At 38.8% G+C, this 21,374-nt stretch overlaps 1 protein-coding gene across 2 annotated transcripts in view; it reads right to left on the bottom strand.

Moving 5' to 3' along the window:
* ESR1 (estrogen receptor 1) overlaps positions 1–21,374 on the bottom strand; it is a 180,815-nt gene that overhangs the window by 27,467 nt on the left and 131,974 nt on the right. For both annotated transcript variants that reach the window (XM_043511211.1, XM_043511212.1), the window contains one exon: positions 4,944–5,082. In XM_043511211.1, the coding sequence (XP_043367146.1) occupies positions 4,944–5,082 (139 nt within the window). The remainder of the gene's footprint in view (positions 1–4,943; positions 5,083–21,374) is intronic.

Below are 21,374 nucleotides of genomic sequence, written 5' to 3'. Positions count from 1 at the left end.
ACCAACATGGTGTTGTACCAGGAAATCTTACAGAATCATAGGCTTAGATGACATAAATCAGTGGTCTGAATTCTCCCTTGCCATCTCTTGATGACTTGAGGGGGAAAGACCTCTGTGGCAGAATATATTTGCACAGAAACACCTACTTTTCCACCTAATGCATCCGATGAAGTGAGCTGTAGCTCACAAAAGCTTATGCTCAAATAAATTTGTTAGTCTCTAAGGTGCCACAAGTACTCCTCTACTTTGCCAAGGTATGCAGCAGAATGTTTTGCCAAACTGTGGCTGTTTTGGGTTAAAATTAACTTAAGTCTTGGTTGCAGGGATTCGGAAAAGTTATTATCCTTACTGTATAACTAAAGGGCAGCAGAACTGTACTTAATATGCCCTAGTTGAGGGGCAAATAATTACCACCCAAGATACTGTGGGGCAGGTGTTTACTTACGGCTTATATACTTTTATATCACTGATGCTGTGTTTTTCCTAATTGATGCTGTATTCCCTCTCCTCTTAATAAAAAAGTTTTGTTTTTTTTTGTTATGCACAAACTTAGTGCTTGAGAGAGGGGAAGAATTTTGTCTTAGAGTTGTACAAGGGTGGTATTTACTGTTCTTGAGGTGGTTCCGTTTTGTAATGTTACATTTCCCTCCCAAATGACAATGAGCTAGGGGTCAGAGCTAACAAATTTCAGTCCTGGACTAGTGACATCTTTAAGACCTATTTTCTTGGGCACCATCCAGACTAGCAACATCTGCTTTGTCCTGTGGAGAGCTAAGCATCTCCCCTTTTCAACAGCTGAAAGCATCTGTTTCTAGCCAGGCCTATTCATGACATATAGTCCTAAAAACAGCACATCATTCAGAAGAACCATGTACATGTCATGACTTTTTGTGAAGTGTGTCTATTTTTCTACTTCACAATAAGTATTCACTGAGCTTCTCTAAAGGGGTCAGCTATCACTTTAAAATTGCACTTATTGTACCAGTCTTTCCTATTATTTTAACCCTTATAGAGATATCTGTCTCATTCGTTACACTATCAACAGTGCAACAACAGAAACAGATTCTTGTTTGTGCAATTGCTTCCTAACTTCCAAACAGCCTTCTTTGCTCTTAAAGTCTATTGCTATTGCTGCACAGGGATGGCCAGGGAAATGGCTCATGGGAGCGATCTACCCAGGGAACGAGGACAGAGAAGAAAATGTTACCTGTCAATGCAGACCTCCTCTTCTCTGAATGTTTCCCCTCAGTTCCTCCTCCTTTCCAATTAGCTAAAGGGAGGATAAGAAGTACTTTGGCTCTGCTCTCTATTTTGTAAATGTTTCTCTGCAATTTTCTTAGAAAAATATCAAACATAGAGCAGATGGATTCTTGGAAGGTAGATATGTACTTTACGTTGTATTTTCCCAATAATATTCTGTATTTTCTTTCCTGAAGTAATAAATTATACTGCTACTGTGCAAAGACTTAAGGATTGTTTTAAAATTTTTATTCTCTTGATTTTTTTGTCCAGTATAAGCACCAGGAGGAAATCTAAGTTTAAATGAACAGATAAATTCCTGCTCCCTGTACAGAGAAACTGTTTTATACATTTCCTAATGCCACAGCACACAGAAAGATTATGTGCTTCAATGGAAACTTAAGCAGAATATGACTTTTTCTGAGGTAATAACTATATCTTTTTCATGTTCTATTTCTTAGTTATTATACTATTATATATTAGTATTTATATTGAGCTGCTGCTTAAAAGTACAAAAAACGAAACCTTGTTTCTTGCAGATTGCTCAGTGCTAATCCTCTGGTTTGCACCTATCCTGTTGGATCAAACTTTATAGAGCAAGGCTGCTCCAAAGGCATGCAACAATTGGATGAAGCTAATAATTTGCTATGCAATATGGAATAAGCCTGTGGAACTTATCAGCACAGGAAATTATTGAGGAAAATACATTAGAGCTTTTCTTTAAATAGTTTTGGTGGATTGTGACCCAATCCAGCACCCAGGTATTCACACCCTACACACTATTGTAATAATCTTGGTACAAAATATTCCTTGTGAAGTATCATTTGAAAATTAATAACTCACTGATCATTAATAGTCTTGTTTATTAAGAGTTCTGGATATATGTGGGAATTATGACTAATATGTATTTAAACACCAGGCATGTGAAGGGGAGTTAGGAAACAGGTCTGTATTAAACAAAAGAATGTGGGTTTACCTCAGTTTACATACAAGACTATCAAGACAGCAGAGGGAGGAGATTGCAGGAAACAGAACAATCTGCATTTTAGCAAACACTATTGGGGAGAGGGGGAATAGCACTGAGTTTCCTTCACCATCAGACTCCATGTCACCTTCCTTACAGATTGAATAAACTTTACTTTGTGGGGTAACCTTCAAAACAATCCATTTCAAAGGTTCACTGGACTATAAAAGGAAGGGGCAGAAAACACCAAGTGATCTCTTTCACCTAAGACGACAAAGGAATCAGAACTTTAGGGCTTCTGGAGGAAATCCTGACCGGGTGGGGAAATCAGCCACCAGCTTATCTTGCTGGAACACTATGGGTCAGAAAACCCATATGAACAAAGCCTGCACTTTGCTAAATTAAGTTTTAGACTTTGTAACAAAGCTCTGTCATGGGTCCTGCATTTCCTGGTGGATTTCGCTAACCTCAGAGGCTCACTGTGACCCTCCACATAACCCTTCTTTCTCTAGAGACAAGGGTCATAGTCTACTGAGCCATTTTCATTATAAGCCAGCGAGGGAGGTGAGGAGAAGCTATCCTCCCTGGCACAGTCTCTGTTGTCTCCCAGTCTCAGTGATTAATTGGGGGGGAGGGGTAGAGAGGGGAGCCCAGGCCTGCCCTCTACTCTGGACTCCAGCCCAGGGACCCGAATAGTATCAGCTATGGTAGCTGACCTTTTAGAAACATGTCCCAATCAACCTAGCGTTCTCCCTGCCTTCTGGAAAGTTCTTAATTGGCCCCAGGTGTCTTAATTGACTTTAACTTATCCTGGTACCATTTAACTTATCCTGGTACCAGGGATTTGTTTAGCCTGGAGCTAATATATCTATCTCCGACTACTTTTCTATAGCCATCTGGCCTTGCCCCTTCACAACATTTAGATGCATGTTTTCACTTTTCATTGCTTGCAACCATTTCTAACTTTCTCTCTTATACTTGGTCACTTAAAATCCTTCTTTCTTGTTATTAATTAACTTGTTTTACTATTAATCTCAATGAACAGCACTGTTAAGTAAAAATGAATATTAACTTCAGTCAATGTGGCAAGCTGTTGGGTTTTGTCGGTTTAAAAGAGCCATCTGATCTCTTTATTCATCTGAATGTTGCAGAAGAGGGCTGGACATTGCAGAACACATGGGTCTGGGAAAGTGTTGTGGTCAGCTGTTAACATCAACCAAGTTGGGTAAAGACAAGAGTGTGTCTGTGATAACAGCTGGCAGGCTGTTGGTTTCAAAGTAGTTGAATCAGAGCTGTATAGCACACAGAACATGAAGAGCGTGCTGGCTGTCTGTGTGACCCAGGCAGAGAGCCAAAACTAGCAGAAGCATTTTGGGGCACTCAGGTTTATAATGCAAGGTGTGACACCACCTTTCACTGGTCTGAACTGCTCACCAGAACATGACATGTATATTCTAATTTTAGTTGTGGTGACTATAAGATTATACATTTGAGAGTCTGTTTCTCTTCTCATTCACTTTTTTCAGCTCTTTGTATCTTTCTTAAAAAATTCCTTTGGGGTTGAAACATGGTTGTTTTCATGAATATAAGGAAAGCACTTGAATTTACAGTACATTAGCTCGGATAAGTTTTAAGAAGTGTCAATTCTCATGCTTCAGTGCATGAAATTAATGCCAGCCGAAATCAACAAGAAATTCCCCACTTCTATAGAATTGTATTGTACAAGTAGATAGTAGTTTTTCCATCTCTCTTTGAAGTATGTAGTAAGAGACACTAAGTTTCAGGATACTGGATTTGACAGGGTACTGATTTGTTTTCTATAGCATTCCTGGGTCAGACCCTCCAGTCCAGCCAAGATGAGCCCAGAACAAGAGAATAAAGGTGTGTGAGGGGGACAGGGTTGGGCCTGCTTTAAACCACTTTTACAGCTCAGACTCGTGGAACAAATTAGAACATCCAGTGAGCTGTTTTAATTATGCTGCTGCCCACACTCACCAAGGAGACATTTGGCAGTCACAGTTGGCTGGGTTGGCTGAACCCCCAGTCACAGCTACTGTTATCTAACACGCCTTCCACACCTGGGATAAAGAAGAAGATAACATAGGAGATGCTGCAGCAGCTGTACCACCCAAGTATTCCCCTATACTGGATAAGTCCTCAAGTGGTCAATTAAGACAGCTTTTGGATTGCTTGGCACAGCCAGACTAGCACAAAGCAGAGTAAGGTCTAGCATATGGTTTTCCTCAACAGTGGAAAAGTAGTCTCCTCTGAAATGGCAAGTGGCAGCCGTTTAATTGCACATAGCACTAGTATACAACTCGCTGAAACTTCAGGGGAGAATTTTTAGTAGGCAGAAGTAATAAACAAAATGGCTTCTGGTCAGGACACTGGATTCAGCATCCTTACCCTTGCCAAAAGCGCAATGGACTCTTTAAGGACTACAAATGGCAAATACCTTAGTTTTCTGTCTCCTTTGAAAGAAACCACCTGCAGCAGGAGAGGACCTTCTAACACCATACTAGCTCACAACTAAAAGTGCCATTTATTGAATCACCAACACCACTTCCAACAACACCTTTAGTGGCGTTCTTTAGCGGTCCCTCTTTCAATACAAACTAGGCCAGTCCTGCTTAGTTTAAGAAATGTGATGGGATCTCAGAATCAGGTGGGATGGCTGCAGGCTAAAATGACTAAAAGTGGTAGAGATACATTCATTTAAATAAATAATAAGTAGACTAACCTGTCCAGTAATAGATTAGGTGCAAATAAGAGTTTTCCCGGATGTTCCATTGAACGCCAGACTAAGCCAATCATCAGTATCTCTAACCAGGCACATTCCAGTAGATGTACCTGATCATGGAGTGTTAAATCCACAAACCCTGAAAAAAACAAACAGGCTACAGGAGAACCATGCTCTGTGTGAAAACAATAATTAAATATTTCTGTTAGTAAACCAAAGTATTTAGAAAATCAGACAACAGGATGTGTTAGAAGGCTTTGGGGCTGGGTTCTAGATGGTCTGAATTAAAAAAAAAATAAGTTAGTTCCTTGTTTTCATGTCTGACATAGCTACATACAGTAGTTATCATTTTTACCATCCATTTAGAAAATATGACAAATAGACAAAACTGACTAATAGTATGTGTTAATGGCTCTAATCACCAGAACCTGGAAAATTATGAACTTCATGGTAGAAAAAATGTTGTACGAGCTCTGGAGCAACTAAGCATCTTGCAAATGTTGAGTCTGTGCTCTTGCCTGACACAGTGCTACAAATATATTAGCAAGTACTTGTGAAAGCATAACTGCAGCTCCTGGATGCAACAATTTTCTTTTGTAGTAAGTTAGTCCCTTCATCGGAGACATTGCAGTCTGTCTCTTACTACATGTTTGTACAGCACTTGGTGCGATGGAGACTGATATGAATGTGGCTTCTGAGTGATACTTCAATACAAATAAATAAATAATAAAATACATAATAGAGAAAATGTCTGTAAGGAAATAAAAAAATAAATGGTAAAATATAAAGCACATTGTCTGGGTAGTCAGGGGATATGCTAATGAGTTACACAGCCTTTCAACTCCCGATAGAGGACTTCAGTTTTCAGGTCTGACAATTGGGCTTGTTTCATAAGCACTATATTCAGTCCAAAGGAATAAATAACGTATTGGTTGCATAATATAACCTACTAGATGAGACAAAACATATGCTGGAAGTTATAAAGATACACAACAACATGAACTGAACAAAAAGAGACCATTTACAAAATAACATATCTATATACGTTTCATTAAAAGGTTCGTAGATTCCAAGGCCAGAAGGAACCACTGTGATCATCTAGTCTGATCTCCTGTATAACACAGGCCACAGAACTGCTCCAAAATAATTCCTAGAGCAGATCTTTCACAAAAACATCCAATCTTGATTTAAAAATTGCCAATGATGGAGACTCCCCAAACCTTGGTAAAATTTCCAATGGTTAATTACCCTCACAGTTAAAAATGTGTGTTTTTGAAAAACAGACTCCAATGAGAGACTGCGGAATTGGAATTAGTTTGCAAACTGGATACAATTAACTTAGGCTTGAATAGAGACTGGGAATGGATGAGTCATTACACAAAGTAAAACTATTTCCCCACGTTATTTCTCCCCCCCCCCACTGTTCCTCAGATGTTCTTGTTAACTGCTGGAAATAGCCTACCTTGCTTGTCACCATGAAAGGTTTTTCTCCCTCCCCCCCTGCTGCTGGTGATGGCTCATCTTAAGTGATCACTCTCCTTACAGTGTGTATGATAAAACCCATTGTTTCATGTTCTCTGTGTGTGTATATCAATCTCCCCTCTGTATTTTCCACCAAATGCATCTGATGAAGTGAGCTGTAGCTCACGAAAGCTTATGCTCAAATAAATGTGTTAGTCTCTAAGGTGCCACAAGTACTCCTTTTCTTTTTGTATGTAGTCAGTAGCGTAGAATTGGTTTCTCTCTTTCTTCACTACATTGAGATGTCTAAGAAACTAGCATTGTATTTATCTCCACGTTTCAAACTTTTTGTTGTGTTAAATTCGTTTGTTTTGTTTTGTTTGTTTTGAATTAGTACATAAAATAAAGAGGAGAAAGAACAGATATGGTTCATAGAAAATAAAAAATATGTTCACATCTTTCCCTCAAAGCACTGAACTATGGATTTGTATGTAATGCTGTTGAGTGTTAAACAGGTCTGTTTGTGAGCTGCATCCTACTTAAATTGTTGATGAACTTGATTATATACAGGTCCCTTTCCAATATGACAAACAGGGGTGAAGTGGGCCGGCTCAGCCAGCTTGGTATGCTGCTCCTGTTTTGGAGGATGGAATCTTGGGTCTAAAAATCTAAGCTTTCGTTTTTTTTAAAAAGTACGTTTCTCCCACTTTGAAAATTCTCTTTGCAACCATCGACTGTGCACTGATACACTGATGTCTGCCTGAATTTGTTGACAGCCTAAAACAATAGAGCTGAAGCCTAAACATTAACATTGTTAACTATCACAGTGCTAATCAAAGCATGCAAGAATGAACACAGATACAGATAAAGATAACCTGACGTCACTGCATGCAGAGTATGCAAGGAATAAGAAGAATGGGCAAACTATGAAAACGATCTAGTGTAAGTGGTGTGTCTCATTTTAGAGCCTCTGGTTGGCGGTACTTGGGTTGTAAGCAATAACTTGGAAGAGGACCACTACTTTTCTTTTCCAGTTTGCCCCCCTGATTACCATTATTTCAAATTCCCATTCAGCATATTAAAAACCAATTATATCGCTACCGTTTCACACTGTCCCACAATGGAATGCTTCTAAGAAAAAGAATATGCTGCAGACAATTTGAATTTTTTTACAATTGTCCTAATCCACTACACTGTAAAACTGTGGTAGTTTTACAGTACTTTAAATGCCAGATTTTTGGCACTCCTGTAAAGCCAGAGCCATATTTCACATTTGGATTCAACCTAAAAGCAAAAGCAAACAAAGCCACCACTTCCTTTTTGAAACTCAGCAGAGTAATAAGTTAAGTAACAACAATAGCATCTCACATAGCTCTTTTCATTCCAAACGTTCCCAAATCATTTAATAAAACATAAGAAACAACTTCATCCACCTCAGAAATACAGCCATTGCTATTGTGGAACACAGTTATTGCTTAGGAACAGAGTAACTAGAAATGAGCAAACGTCATGGAACTTAAAGTTTTGTGAACTGTTTATTGGGTTTTCAAAATAGGAGTTGTAAGCCTTTTCTGCCTGTTATTTCAACTTATTTTATTCAATTTTAAAAAAACCCAAACCACATGGTTTTTCAAATGAAAGGGAGGCCTCTGCTAAGAGTTAGTGACAGAAAACAATGTCTCAATGCTAGACTGCCCTTTATAGAGTGTTTATTTTTTTCCCCATTAGAATTTCTTTTTCTCTGATCCATTTCTCACATGCTCTGTCTTTGTTTTTCACTCTGCCTATTTTCTGCTCGATTTTTAACTCTATTTTTCCACTGGCTGTGTTTTGCTCCTCCTTTCCTCCCCCATCCCCACGTCAGAGCAATAACATTCAATTTTGAACTGAATTTTGAAACCCAAAAAGGACAATTAGGAAAAAAGTTGCTTATCCCTAACAGCAAGTCTACATGACATTTAAAGACAAGAAGCAACAAAGTGCTTACTAAATAAAGCACTTTGCCAGATCTATAGATTGGGATACTGCATTACTTTTTTTCATTACTGACACTCAAAATGTACAGCGTGCATTTGTAAAATCGCATTTTTGGCTACATTAATGTTGTTAAAGTCTGAAAGTGCAATTCTTCCAGATTCTAAATATCTCGTTTTGGTGCTTTAAAAAACAAACGAATCAAAATTTAAAAAACCTCTCCACTGCTGACAAATTAATAATAAGCTATAAAATCAGCCCAGTTCTGACTGCAAATAGAGCTGTCACAGGCTCCAGTTGACACAGACATACATAGTCCATACGCTATCAAGTAGAAGGCGGCAGTATATGTCACATACACCAGCTGATATGTTATACCTTATACCAGAGAGCAGGAGACAGAGCGTGTTAAAGCAGCAGCAAAGCAATGGAGTGGAAGCAATACAATATTGCTTCACTGACAGACTGGAAAAAATGGAATAAGACTGTGGAATCAAAGTTTTCAGGTCCCACCATCTGAAAGCAGACAGAGAGTAGCCATACATGGTGGGAGGAAGTTCATACCTCTGTATACTCTCATAACCTTCTCTATTTAGCATTTGGAGCATTGCTACTGGAGGAAGCGTCACCATGAAAAGTATTTCAAGGTAGTTGGGAAGGCACCCAATCATCTCAGTGGCTGGGGTAGAATTTATTCCCAAGCTGACTTCATGGAAGATGCTTGTGCACAAAATTGTTTTGTTTGACACTATGTAGTGCCCAACTGGTTTTCATTTATTGTTACACTGATGCATTCACATTCATTTAAATTTGATTCAGAATAAGAGAAATAATGTGTTTGCTGAACTGAGAATGCAAGAAACTCTTCCACTGTTCCAAGTTCCTTGACAAAGGGCACTTGTCTGTGTGTTTAAGGGACAACAATCACTTGTATGTTGGAACACGCATCTCCACTATCAGGCTTGCAGGTGAGTTTCTGCTTTTCTGTTAGACCTTTACTGATACCTGCATCTTGCTTATGAACAGTGAGGGTATTTTAAACACAAATGTGAAGCAATTCAGCCAAGAGCTGGTTATTAAGAGTCCAATCCACAAAACTAATGGATTCAGATTTCTTCAGTGTTTTAAACAAAACCATGCTCCTATTCAAGCCAGTGGCAAAACTCCAATCAGTTTCAACAGGGAAGGATCAGACCCTATACATTCATTATAAGACACTATTGACTTGCTTACATCATTTATATTTACAACCCCCTCAAGATCTGACAGACAACATGTTATCTAGAACATCTTTCTCCATTACTGCTTGGAGGGGGTTGCAGAAAAGGGTATTAAACTTTCAAAAGATCTGCACAATTACAAAATTATAAAAATGATGCAGAAGGAGCTTTCATTTATTTACTTATTTTACTTTTAAGGGGTCAGTAGAGGAATTTTTCCAGTGTGGCCTATGGAAAAGTTCAAAGCTAAATTTACCTTAGAGAAACAGTGGGATGAGTTATCCTCACTAAGTACAAGAGGTTTAGACTTGAAAGCATATGGGTGCTCTTCAAACCTAAATGCCCTCCACAGAAGGCCTTAAAAGTAGTATGATAAGATTACAAGATTCCATAATTTTTTCAGCTATCTTTCACTTCTTCTGAAGATTGTGGAGAGTCTGCTATTTGGGGATAAAGAAGGGGGAAAACGAACTAAAGCCATACAAACAAGGCTCTCAGTCTACATATGCAAAAACAATCCCATTCATTGCTTTCGCACCACAAGGAGGATCATTACAGAGAATTTCTACCATTTCTTAAAAAACAGACCAAGGCTCGGCAGATGAAATGTATAAACTTTCTCTCTCAGTAGGAAACAATATTAATAAGTCATCCTCAGATAATACTCTGATGCAATTATAAATATATCTGCTTTTCTTAGTTTTTATATCATGGATCATCATCACAGTCTCTAAGGTACAGATGTTAGTTAAAAAAATTGCAAGTGGGTGATGCCTGCCACATTAACATAAATATCCTGAAGACTCAAACTCCACTGGGGGAGAGAAAAAGGCAAAGCAAAGCAAAGAAAATAAAACACACTCACATACGAAGTTTCAAGCAGACCTTAAAAAGACCAGCCTTTAGCCTCATCGTTCTGTTCATACAATATCACGTTAACGGTCTTTTGAGTTCTTGTTAAAAGAAATACATTATTTGCAGTTCTTATTTTTTCTCTTCCATAACTTATCCAGTAATGCTGAAGGTCAAACTTTATTCCTATCCTCAGGAACCATCAATCCATCTTCTAGAACATATCACTCAGGCTCTTTATTCAACACACTGTTATTTTGGGGGGGAGGGGGAAGGGGTCAAGAACAGATATAGACAAAGTGATTTGAATAAAGTAAGAATCTAAACCTTTGCCCAAAACCTGAACCAAAACTTTGGTCTTCTTTTTTCCCTTCTAATTAATTTTTCTATTTTTCATTGCCTCTGCCTTTCCAGGCTCTGGCCAGGCCAAGAACAGCTAAAAATTTCACAATTCACTATTTCTAGCCCAACAGAAATGGAAAATACGACAAATATTTTCAGAAACCCTACTCTTCTGACATTTTCAGCCAGTTTTGCATTCCTAAAGAGTTTTGGATTGTTCAAATCCTTGGGCAGGAGGAGCGAACAGTGGGTGCAACTTAGGTAAGTAATCACAAAGGAACTATTTTGGAATCTTCTGGCCAGTTTTCCATCATCTCCCAACACAGTTTGTAGCAGAGGGTGCACTAAAACTACGCTTGCCTGCAATACCCCCTGAATAGGCCATTACACCATCAGGGAACATCAAATTGCAGTATGCTCCAGCTCTAGCAGAATGCCAGCCAGGGATTCCTCCAGAGTAGTTTACCACTTAGGGTAGCTTTTTGGCCTCTTTGCCAAACCACAGCAAGGCAAAGGACCAATATGAGACCAAAGGTGTATAACTGAGCAGAACTAAATATCCAGCTCCTTTGGGTTTTCCACTCACTAGCCAAGAAGTTTTTCCCCCACTAGGATTCCAACATTAATATCAAAAGTAAATAAACATCCATCAATGGCTTCCAACATCACTGGATTCTAGAACTGTAATTTCTTGGGCACTGGTGTTCACTATTAACTCCTGGAAAAATGTCAGAAGCAGCAACATTTCTGGTTAGTGAAGGGAACAAAGTACTCGGGAGTCAACCTTTCTAATGACAGATAAACCCTCTGTTGCTCTGGCTGAGATGAAATATGTTGTCCCACCATCTCCCAACCTGCTCCACCTAAGGCCAGGAAGTAAAAGGAAGTACATAAATTGTCCTCAGTCTGTAGGCTGCCTCAGTTACTCGTGTGAAATAAGGCAAACAAGCAACTTTTCATATGTAAATTAGACTGCAATGGCACAATTTCTAATGATCAAAGAGCCATTCAGTGGGCCATAAAAAAAAGAAAAGAAAAAAAAAGAAAAGCAATTAGGAAAAATTTAAAATAATCTTTGTATACTTGACTGCTGGACATTGTCCCTTGCTTATTGCTGCTCCAGGCCATAATCCATATGAAAATATTGCACCAAACCCTCCCCAAATTAATGACATATGACAGTTCAGACTTCATCTATCATCTGCTGTATCAAACCAAATTCTCCTTTCTTAGAGGATCCATGCAAGACATGGGATTTTTATACAAGAGACAAAAATTCTTGATTTTGTTCCTTTTGAATAGAACTTTCTAATCAGCCCAATATGAAATACTTAAAACAACCTGTGTTCATCTTCACTATTCTAACACTTAAAAAATCCTAACAAACAACAAAAAAAACCCCAGGAAATTCAATGGTAAAGCTGCCCCTCTATCCAAAGCCTATCCCATTGTGACCAAGATATGCAACAGGACCTGCTGAGACAACTTAATATAGAATTTCCTGGCTTTTTTCTATAAGGTCTTCAAATCAACAACAAGAGGTCTCTTATAATCCATACATTGTAGAAGACACTGCCATCCAGGGACTTCAGGGAAATCTGAGATAAGGTCAATTTTTCACATACTTTGGTATTCATTATAACAAACTATTGTTCTTTGCAACATTGAAAGTTTTGAAAAACAGCATTACACATGAACAGAAGCTACTTTCTACTGTTTTATACGGTAATTCAACCCTTCAAAATCAGGTACAAAAGGCATCCATCTACATTGGGAACAAAGCTCTATGGAAATGAGGCAGATACACAATGGTGGAAGGAGGAGGGGGAAGATGGTTATGAGGTAACATCCCTCAATGAGTAGCTACCATAGCCCCAGCACAAACATGAATAAATGGTGATAGATTATATAGACTCAAATAGATCTAGTTAGATGAATCCGACATCCTGTGAAGATCCACTCTCACAGCAAGCCCCTCTATCAAGAAAAAGTGAGCAAAAGGTAAAAATAGCATTGATTTCTATTAAACACTGGTCCACATTGAAGAATTCACATAGCACAAGCACCAGTGAGGGAACCAACTTCAGCAAGGCAAGTAAACCAGCTGTGCCAGCAATGGCCCAGGAACCATGGAAACAGAAAAGTGATCCTTGCCTGGGGGTAGGAACAACAACCATTGGAAACCTCACCACCTTCCACTCAAGTGTAAGGCACGTTTCTTTAACCTTGCCTTCTGTAACATACATATGTAAAGCCTGCATATTTTAAAAAAATAAATCCATCCTACCAAAACAGGACATGCCTCAGCACACCTTTCTCCCTCTGGGGAGAGGCGGAGAACAAGAACAGAAGTTTTTTAATGCATTATTGGAAGGTGCTCAGATATTCCCTTGATAAGCATGGCATAAGAACCTATTCAGAACAGAATAGAAACAAAACCAGCTTCAGTTCTTAAAAGGAGATGTGCCAGGAGAAGATACGCTCCAATCGCTTTAGATAATTTTGATATTTACACATTGCTTTCCCCCTCATGTTGTATATTCTCTACCATGAATTGCAAGTGCCTTGAGACAGAGAGGGTTTTCCTGTAAATGTTGTACAGCATCAAATACACTGCCAGCACTCAAATACATACAGAATAATTATTATTATTGAAAGTCAGTGGTGGCTTTGAAGTTATCAACAGTGGTCTTCTTAGTGTATGCCCAATGTGCCTCATGTGGCACGTGACCAAATTTGGTCCGCTGGTTGGATCATTAACTTCCCTGGCCCGGTCACTGTTGGGAAGTGCACTGTGAACGCTGATCCATACACAACAATCAATGGTGGTAGGGAGATACTGAAAGTACAGACTCAGATTCTAAGACAAGGGTGAGGCTAAAGGAATGGCTTATTTTTACTCACATTATCTCAAAATGTTGGGGATGAAAGGGCTGTATTGTTTCTGGGGCCTCCATCCTAGAAACATTTATGCATGTACATTACTTTAATTGTCCCACTAGAATTCAGTGAGACAACACACAGACCTGATCCTGACCCACTGAAGTCAATGGAAGTTTTATCATTGACTTCAATGGTGGCAGAATCTGACCCACAATGCATAAAGTTAAGCATACACTTAAATGTTTAATGCCTCAATCTGCAATGATGGTTAGTAAATTAGCATTTATACTGTGCTTCTCATTTTCAAACTACTTTCTAGTAACTGATTAATTAAAGAGCTGATCCTGCAAAGACTTATGTATATGCTTAACTCTCTGCATGGGTGTAGTCTCATACTCAGGTACATAAACTTAAGCCTGTGTATGATTGGGACCAAAAAGCCCAGTTCTCTTGCAGCAGCAGTTTTCCCATTGACTTCAATGGGAATAGGATCGGGCCCTTGATCTTCCTATATATTCTGTTCTTTATGTAGGATTTAAAAAAAAATAGGTTTCATGTTTTTCCTTGGCTGGGGAGGGGGGAGGGAAATCTCTCCGCAAGTCACCATGAGGCTAAGTGTCAACCATAACTTAATTTCCTGGCTTTTGTCAGCATGTTTCACAATGTCTGATTTGACTGAAATGTACTTTCATTTGGCAATGCATTCATTTTGTTAACAAAAGAATATTCCAGAAAGTGCATTAACATGACCATCTTGTACAAATATATTAAAGCTTTCCATCAGGACAACATCATAAAAATACTTAGCACTCACACAGCACTTTATATTTTCAAAGGGCATTAAATATTATTAACTGCATTTTACAGATGGAGCACAGACAGGTTAAGTGCTCTGTGCAGGGCTGCAAAGCGAGTCAGTGGCAGACCAGGATTAGGTTTAGACATGTCTGGCTCCCAGGTACCAGACTCCAATCCTCTAAAATCTTCAAGCTGTAGAACTGTCTTTGAAATCTAGTTCAACCTTCACTCTGGTCTTTGTGAATCAATTAAAGGAACAAATAAAGTCAAGAGAAACCAAACTGTTCCTAAAGACCAGATGAAAGCTTCACCATATGAGAGCTGGGAGTAACTGATTTTAAAATGTCAGGTTTCAGAGTAGCAGCCGTGTTAGTCTGTATTCACAAAAAGAAAAGCAGTACTTGTGGCACCTTAGAGACTAACAAATTTATTAGAGCATAAGCTTTCGTGCTACAGCTCACTTCATCGGATGCATCCGATGAAGTGAGCTGTAGCTCACGAAAGCTTATGCTCTAATAAATTTGTTAGTCTCTAAGGTGCCACAAGTACTGCTTTTCTTTTTGATTTTAAAATGTGAGCAGAAAGTCCTGGCTGGAATTAAATAAAGACACACAGATTATTCTGTACAACATCTTCATTAATATGGGCAAAGTAACTGAGAATCATTGACCCAATTTCCCCCTCCACCCCAAAGAAAATCTTTTGGAGTATTTATAAGGTAACTCCTTTCTCTTCATTTGTCAGTATAATAATGCCTGAGTCTGTAATTTTTACTCCATGCATCTGAAGAAGTGGATTTTTTACCCACAAAAGCTTATGCCCAAATAAATATGTTAGTCTTTAAGGTGCCACTGGACTCCACCAGACTCCTTGTTGTTTTTGTGGATACAGACTAACACTGATACCCCTCTGATATGTAAAATGGTTATTTTTAAAGATTATTTGTTAGTAAAGGCTGCCAACTTGCCAGTAAAGTTTGTTATACTGTATTTATAAAGGTAAAAGGAACAACTGCTGTATTTTGCCTCTAAGAAACAATTATCTTGATATAACAAAGATCAGTAAAATGATGTTCAGTCAAATATAACAATACACAGTTGTCCCTAGCACGTTTTAATTGTCTGCCTCTGCTGTGTCCCTAATCTAGTTGTCCAGTAATGGTTATCCAGGACTCATGCTAGATTTTGATGAATATATCACCTTCTTTCCTCTATTTATTCTTTCTTTCCCTTTAAGGTTGTCTGTTTTCCTTAGGAAATTCAGATTTACAATCCAAATGGATAAGGCCTTGGCAGCCCACAGAGCAACACAAGCCTGATGCTTCTCCCAAGTCAACAAACAAACAAACAGTCCATGGCAATATTTACACTGGCTTCAGTGGTACAGGAGCAGCTTTCCTTCCTCCTCCCTGGATGTTCAGTACTGTACAATTACTCCAGATTTCAGTCCAGTTTAAGGGAGCCTTTGTTTTATTGATTAGTAGATGTTTGGTACAGCTACAAGTGGGTTCAGGTGCTTCACTGAGAATTCAATGTGTTTTATCATTTAATTAGATCACAGGTTCTCAAACTGTGGTCCGCGAGCTCCATTCAGGTGGTCTGCGGATAGTTCTCTCTAAGGTGAGTGCCTGGGCGGCCACACTTGAGAGAATGAAGGGCCACCTACCAAATTAGTGGAGTTGCGCAGCTGTGGCTCCACTAATTAGGTGCCTGGACCCTGGAGAAGACACAAATGTAAGGTGAGGTGGTGGGTTTCGGGTGAGAATAGGGAGTAGGTGGGAGGGGGCAGTGGGTGAGGGGAATTCTGGACATGGAAGGCTGCAGTGGCCAGCGAACGAGTCAACTTTCCCCAACTCCAGGGCTGCCGGGGAGATACAGCCCTCCTCCCCAGCCTCAGCTCTGTGGCGGGGGAGAGACCCCCTCCTTCCCAGGCCCAGCTCAGGGCTGCCGCGGCAAGGGAAAGAGGGAGAGACCCCACCCCCCTCCTTCCCAGCCCCAGCTTGGGGGCTGCTGCAGTAGGGGAGAGACCCCACCTCCTTCCCAGCCCCAGCTTGGGAGCTACCACGGCGCAGGAGAGAGGGCATATCCATCCCATTAGAAAGGTAAGACTACTGATATTGAAATATGAGATGTGTGCTTTTATTTGTAGAACAAAAACATTAATTATTTGGGGGTTAATAATTAATTAATAATAATTAATTAAAGGTTTTTTTTTAAGATAGCGGTTTCATCCAAAGCACTTTACAGTAGTTAACTAACAGTATAAACAACATTTGGAAAGATCATTAAGTGGTCTGCCGAGACCCTCAGCAATTTTCAAGTGGTCCACGAAAAAAAAGTTTGAAAACCACTGAACTCCAATGACATTACTAGAAGGCAAGTCTGTGTTCCAGCAGTGGTCTAAATCAGAGGCTGATAAATGCTAAGGTTAATATAAGGGGTTTAATTTTGTAGTTGTTACAGACCATTATTTGAGCAAAACCTTTCATTCTATTACTATTCTCTTATCACTCATATGCCAACTATAAAAGAAAGTGGCTATTCAACTTCCTTCTCTCTCAGAAGGGAACAAAATGAAGTTGGCTACAATGGAGTCCTTCATGGTCCTTTTTTGAAACTTTAAGAAGAGTCCCCTTTAGGTTTCAAAGGGACACTTTTCAGCATGCACAATGGTCAAAATGGCTTTTTTAAACTAAAAATCAGCCTATAACAACAGTCGTCTAGTTTTCCTCCTTTCATTGGCTGCACCTTCACTAACCATTTTCAGAAATTCCCCGATGGGCTGGCACAGGTGTAGCAATAGTGGGAGCACTACCAGAGACCAGCTACAGGTGTTCTACTACTGGGTTATTTTGATCTGCTCAGAGCAGGTTGGATGACACCATACCTCAACACCAGTGTACACTAATACATCCACTTTTGCTAGCACTGGTGAAGCTGCACTGATTCTAGACTAACAGAGAATTTCTGAAAAAAGCTCAAATACGGACACAGGCCTGGAGCATGGCCATGTTACACATGCTGAAGGCTGTGCAGATGAAAGGCTTTGGAGAAAGTGTAGACTGGTGGACAGAGCATTTGACTAGGAGTCAGAAGACCTAGATTCTATTCCTGGCTCTGCCAATAGCATCCTGTGTGACCAAAGTAGGCAAGTCACTTCACCTCTCTATGCCTTGGTTTTCCCATATATAGGGATAAGGATACTATCCTCCTTTGTCAAATGCTTTGAGATCTACTGATGAAGAGTGCTATGGTATTATAAGACAGTTCTCTGAATGTCTGTCAATAAGGTTTTTTTATATTTGCCTTATTTTCTCTTTCAAGAAATAATGATCAACTTTAGAAATTCTACTTATTTATTTCTACTGCAGTAGCAGTTAGAGACCAAAATCATGACCAGGGCTTGATTCTTGATTCTCTACCAAACCAAAAAGTACCATTTCTGCACTCAGGAATATACAATGTAACAGGAAAAGAAACGTATGACGAGTAGGGAAGATGGACAGACATATATGCACGCACACACACACGTTTAAAACATTTAAATAGATAAAAGTCATTATTAGTTACCCCAGCTGTCAATGAACTGAATTCATTTCTACTGTTACACGTCTAAAAGTGAACAATCGGTTGTTCCAACTTATTTTAAAATGTTGGTTTTGGGTAAAATTCTCAAAAGCACATAAGTGACTCAGCAACCTGAGTCCCATTTATTAGGTGTTAAGGTATGAAAATAGGACTCAGGTTATGAAAATAGGACTGAGTCACTTATGTGCTTTTGAACATTTTACCCCATCCCTTTTTCTTTCTATTTTTTTTCCTTTTTAAACCTCTGTTTCCATATTCTCCTCTATTTTAAGCCTTTGTCTATTTCTATTTATTTTGAACCTCCACTTGGGCCTAGTTTTTCCCTTTTAAAATCACTAGAGCACCTACTATCTGTATTTTTTGGAAGCTTAAGTTTCAGTTTGGTTTTTAACACCTGTGTGTGAGTATAATCACGTTCCAACTTTTGAAAGAATTGAGAAAAATGACAGATACAATTTTTTATTATTATTCTTCATAGTAAAACCAAAAAGAAGACGACACTTTACTAAGCTTTCTATCCCACAGCCTATTTCAGTCTAATATCTACTGTGATTATCTCTGAACCCATCAGTAATCATTTCAGGTATGGCAATAAATGGGACAAACAGAAAAGTGGATTCTTTTGCAATCCAAAGCTGGGGTGAGGAGGTGGAAAATAACTGTCAGGCAGCTGAAGACTAAAACAGCTTCAAGACTACAATTAGAAACTGTTCAGAACATAATGTACTGTACCCAAGAAATGAAGCATAACCTCAGAGTTCATGGTCTAGTCGTTCTTTTTAGTCATTAGAAAATAAAATCAGTCTTCCACTAAGACACCTGCAGCCATTTAAAATCTTCCTATGGCTGAATTTTGGAAAATTCCTCCTGCTTATTGCATGTATGTATGTCCACAATACCAACCAAATATAAATATATATTCTCTCTCTCAGAATAACTGCATTGGCTTGTATATGTCACCCAAAGCAGAAAAAAAATATCTGGGCTTTAAAATGTAGCAAGTGTAAGATTTAAATGTCAACTAGAGATATTCTTCTTGTCATCAGAAAGTACAAGCAAGAAAATAATCCTTTTATAATCTTTATAAAACAGTTTATTTTCCCCTTTTCATTTCCCCAACTTCCAAACAATTGGTTTTGAATAGAATCCAACCTCTGAAAAATTGTCCAAGGAATCATGAGGACACATCAAAGAGAAAAGAGACAGCAAAATTAATTGCAGCAATTTCCTTTATCCACTGCAATAACATGAGCATTTTAGCTGCTGTGTGGGAGTGTCACAATCTAAGAGTGCAGAGGAATACATAAGGGGAAGATTTAGAAGTTGGAATGCAGCTGACCATTTGTATTCATTTTCCTGTCTAGTAAAACTTCAGTTAACGAGCAGCATGTTCCCAGAAAACACATCATTCACCTAACAAGCTCCAGCTTCTTTTGCTGTGAACTACCTCTTGTTGAACAAGACCTGTTGAAGACCCTGGCACCTGCCAAGCCTCAAACCAACCAAAGAAACTTGTGGTGAATGAAAATCCTTTGCAGGCATACACAACACTATTATTCTAACTGGAGAAATCTGCCTTTTATTTGTAACAGTAAGCGCCCACACATACATTGAAGCTACAACTGGCCAGAAGTTTTCCAGTTGAATGTTTTTCTATTAGAAAATACCAATTCAATCAAATCAAGACATTCTGTAGGAGTGTGCCAATTTCACCAAGGGTTTGACTTAAACCTGCTCAGCTTCCCACCTGAATTCCCATTCCTCAGGAAGATTAGAAATTTCTCTTTTTCCAGTTTTCAACCAGCTCTAATTGAAGATGATTCCCAATTCAAGTGAAAGCCCAAAATTTTACTCATAATGCAAACCTCAGAAAAAGTTATATAAAGTATATTTTAACGTATATTTTCAGGTGCCACTGCATTTCCTGGTTTTGGTCAGGACAGGAAAGTGAAATAACAAAATACCAAGCACTGTTGTTGCATTATTTCCAAACTGGAAATTAGGAAGCACAGAAAGTGTCATGAGAAAGCTTGTTCCCATTAACTTTTTAGCCACATTTCCAATATAAAGATTTAGGAGAAGTCTGAATAAGGATCTGAAACTGCATCCAATCTGAATGGGACCTAGGAACCCTACTCATCCTTCACCACAGCTGAAAAACTGATTAGAATGTCATCTCAGACAAAAGTGCAACAAATCATTGTGATATTTTAAAAATAACTTGAGTAAATTGGCAGAAAAAGAGAAGATGATAGAGGGGTAATTTATGTTATGATTATGGAAAAAAAATATTGCTTTATAATGCCTGGACAGACTTTTGAAGTTCTAAAAAAGTCTGCAGTTTGCCTTGTCCTGTTTTATAATAAAGTTTGATTTGCTTTTTCTTCTCTCTTTTACCTAGTTATTGAATTTGACAGCTCACAGGTGAGAATGAAAACTTTGGCTATAGCCAGACAATGGAACTTCCCTGCACAACTCAAAGCTGAACTAAGATAACGTTTTATGAACCATATTCATATCAAAACCTAAAGAAACTATCTGATTAATATTACAAATGGGGTTGGAAGCTTCACTCCTCTAGTGAGGACAAATTGTACTTGGTGCAGGACCGAAGGGGGCAGCAAATAAAACATTTGACGTTGCCCAAGTAGTTCATATAATTAAAAGTTCTAGTCATAAGAGCCATTTGAAGAACATCAAATATGCATAGATAGCGAAGTTTAAACAACTCGGAGTCAATAGGCAAGGAGTCAGACTGGCGGTTTATTTGAAAGGGTGGATCACATGATCAAAATTCTAATGAAATACTGAAAGCAGATGCCACAAAAAGAACATTTTGAACATTTCTGGAATTCTACCATTGTACATCTTTTAGCAGCTACTGACAAGATAATGTCATTATGTGCTGCTTGCTTTCTCATACAGAATGCTGATCCATTCAGGACTAGAATCACCTTTTATTTCAGAAAAAGAAAAGGAGTACTTGTGGCACCATAGAGACTAACAAATTTATTTGAGCATGAGCTACAGCTCACTTCATCAGATGCATCTGGGATTTAAATAAATGAACCCTGCAATTTGAAATATATGCTGAAATGAGATAGTTAATTGGGAAATTGAGCCATCCTGGGGCAAAAGGTAGATTGCGGTTTTTTAGAGGAAACTGGTGCAAACCAGCTGTGCCTCACTAACAGCCTCTTGATGAGCCCAATAGATGGCATCTAGTCTTATAAAGAGCCAGAAGGGAACTGGAAACAGAAAGCTGTGGCAGAGACTGCAGAAAGCAGAAGGCCCATGACCACAGGAAAAGTTTG

Source organism: Dermochelys coriacea, chromosome 3 (genome assembly GCF_009764565.3).
Source record: "Dermochelys coriacea isolate rDerCor1 chromosome 3, rDerCor1.pri.v4, whole genome shotgun sequence".
Taxonomy (NCBI): Eukaryota; Metazoa; Chordata; order Testudines; family Dermochelyidae; genus Dermochelys; species Dermochelys coriacea.
Note: the sequence above shows the minus strand (reverse complement) of the source record. Positions and strands in the feature narration are given on the sequence as shown.